The following is a 1,296-nucleotide window of genomic DNA, read 5'->3' on the forward strand; positions in this document are numbered from 1 at the left end:
CATCCATCCATCCATCCATCTATCTATCTATATATCTATAAATCATTAGGTGATGGTGTCTCATGTAAGGCCTAAAACACCCAATGACCCGTGGTACACACTGAAGATGTGTCCAGTTTGCATCATAAGGTGTATCTCAGTACCAGTTAAATTAGATAAATGCAACTAACAAAAAACGTTTTTCACTAAGTGCATTTTGTTGATCTTTTGCATCTTTTCTTCTACTCAAAAAAGTAGACAAAGCAGGTGAAAAGATGACATACGAATGCATTAAATACAACAAATTTACCGCATATTTGAAAAAACAAACAAACAAACAAACTGCGATTGTATCGTTGCTAAAGGTTTTGTCTGTCGTCTTTTAGGATTTAATCCTTTGTGGAATGAAAACTTTCAATTTGACGTGCGCGTGCCTGATCTGGCGCTGGTGCGCTTTCTCGTGGAGGACCATGACACCATATCTGACAATGAGTTCATCGGACAGTTCACACTTCCATTTAACAGCTTACAAATGGGTGAGTAGTAGAATATGGTGTTGATCGGACGCAGAGGCCTAAATCTTTGCGACTTTATTCTGTTAGTATCGGAGTCTAAACCTACGAGCCATTGTTTCGAAACATTGCCAGATTATCCTTCAATGAAAACAGTAAAGGGATATGACTGGATTCGTTTTGAACGAAGCTAATTAGTAAAACCGAAGTACATTTTTTTTTCAGTGTCCCACTACGGCCCGATACCAAATGACCTACGAACTGGCATCGGTCCCCAGACTGGGGATCGGGCAGCCTTGCTCAATATTACAATAATACCTTGAGATATAGATAACTAATAATACCGACATACTGTACGAGTATTCCGAGATACGAGCAAGCCTTCAAGCAAATTTTTAGCTTCGAGATACGAGTAAAGATTTTGAGGTACGAGCACGCTTACAGACGTTGATGCTAGGTGGCCGAGCACTCTATCGCGTATGCCGTAATGCGTAAATATTTGAGGTGAAAAAATACTGCACATTAACGTCATGTTTTCAGTTTACGACGGAAGACTATATTTTATTGTCCTTAACCCATTTTAAGTGTACAGTAAGAACTGTGTGTAAGCCGAACTCTTTGTCTCGTTATCTGACGCAGGATACAGACACGTGCCTCTGCTGGACAAAAACGGTGACCGTTTCCCCTCAGCTACGCTCTTTGTACACATTATGATCCTGGATTCTAAGTGAGAGACTTGCAGATCGTCTCGTTGCTCTGCGAGAAACTACGAAGCCTTGTCTTAGCTATTACTAACGAGGTTTTT

The 1,296-nt window shown here is 40.4% G+C and overlaps 1 protein-coding gene across 1 annotated transcript in view; it reads left to right on the top strand.

The window, feature by feature from the left end:
• The window catches only part of LOC103396221 (1-phosphatidylinositol 4,5-bisphosphate phosphodiesterase delta-1-like), an 11,793-nt gene extending 10,497 nt beyond the window's left edge, over positions 1 to 1,296 (top strand). Inside the window, exons 13-14 of the mRNA XM_025052435.1 lie at positions 366 to 515; positions 1,131 to 1,296. Coding sequence (XP_024908203.1) covers positions 366 to 515; positions 1,131 to 1,222 — 242 coding nt within the window. The 3' untranslated portion in view covers positions 1,223 to 1,296. The remainder of the gene's footprint in view (positions 1 to 365; positions 516 to 1,130) is intronic.

Source organism: Cynoglossus semilaevis, chromosome 20 (assembly GCF_000523025.1).
Source record: "Cynoglossus semilaevis isolate Cse_v1.0 chromosome 20, Cse_v1.0, whole genome shotgun sequence".
Classification (NCBI taxonomy): domain Eukaryota; kingdom Metazoa; phylum Chordata; class Actinopteri; order Pleuronectiformes; family Cynoglossidae; genus Cynoglossus; species Cynoglossus semilaevis.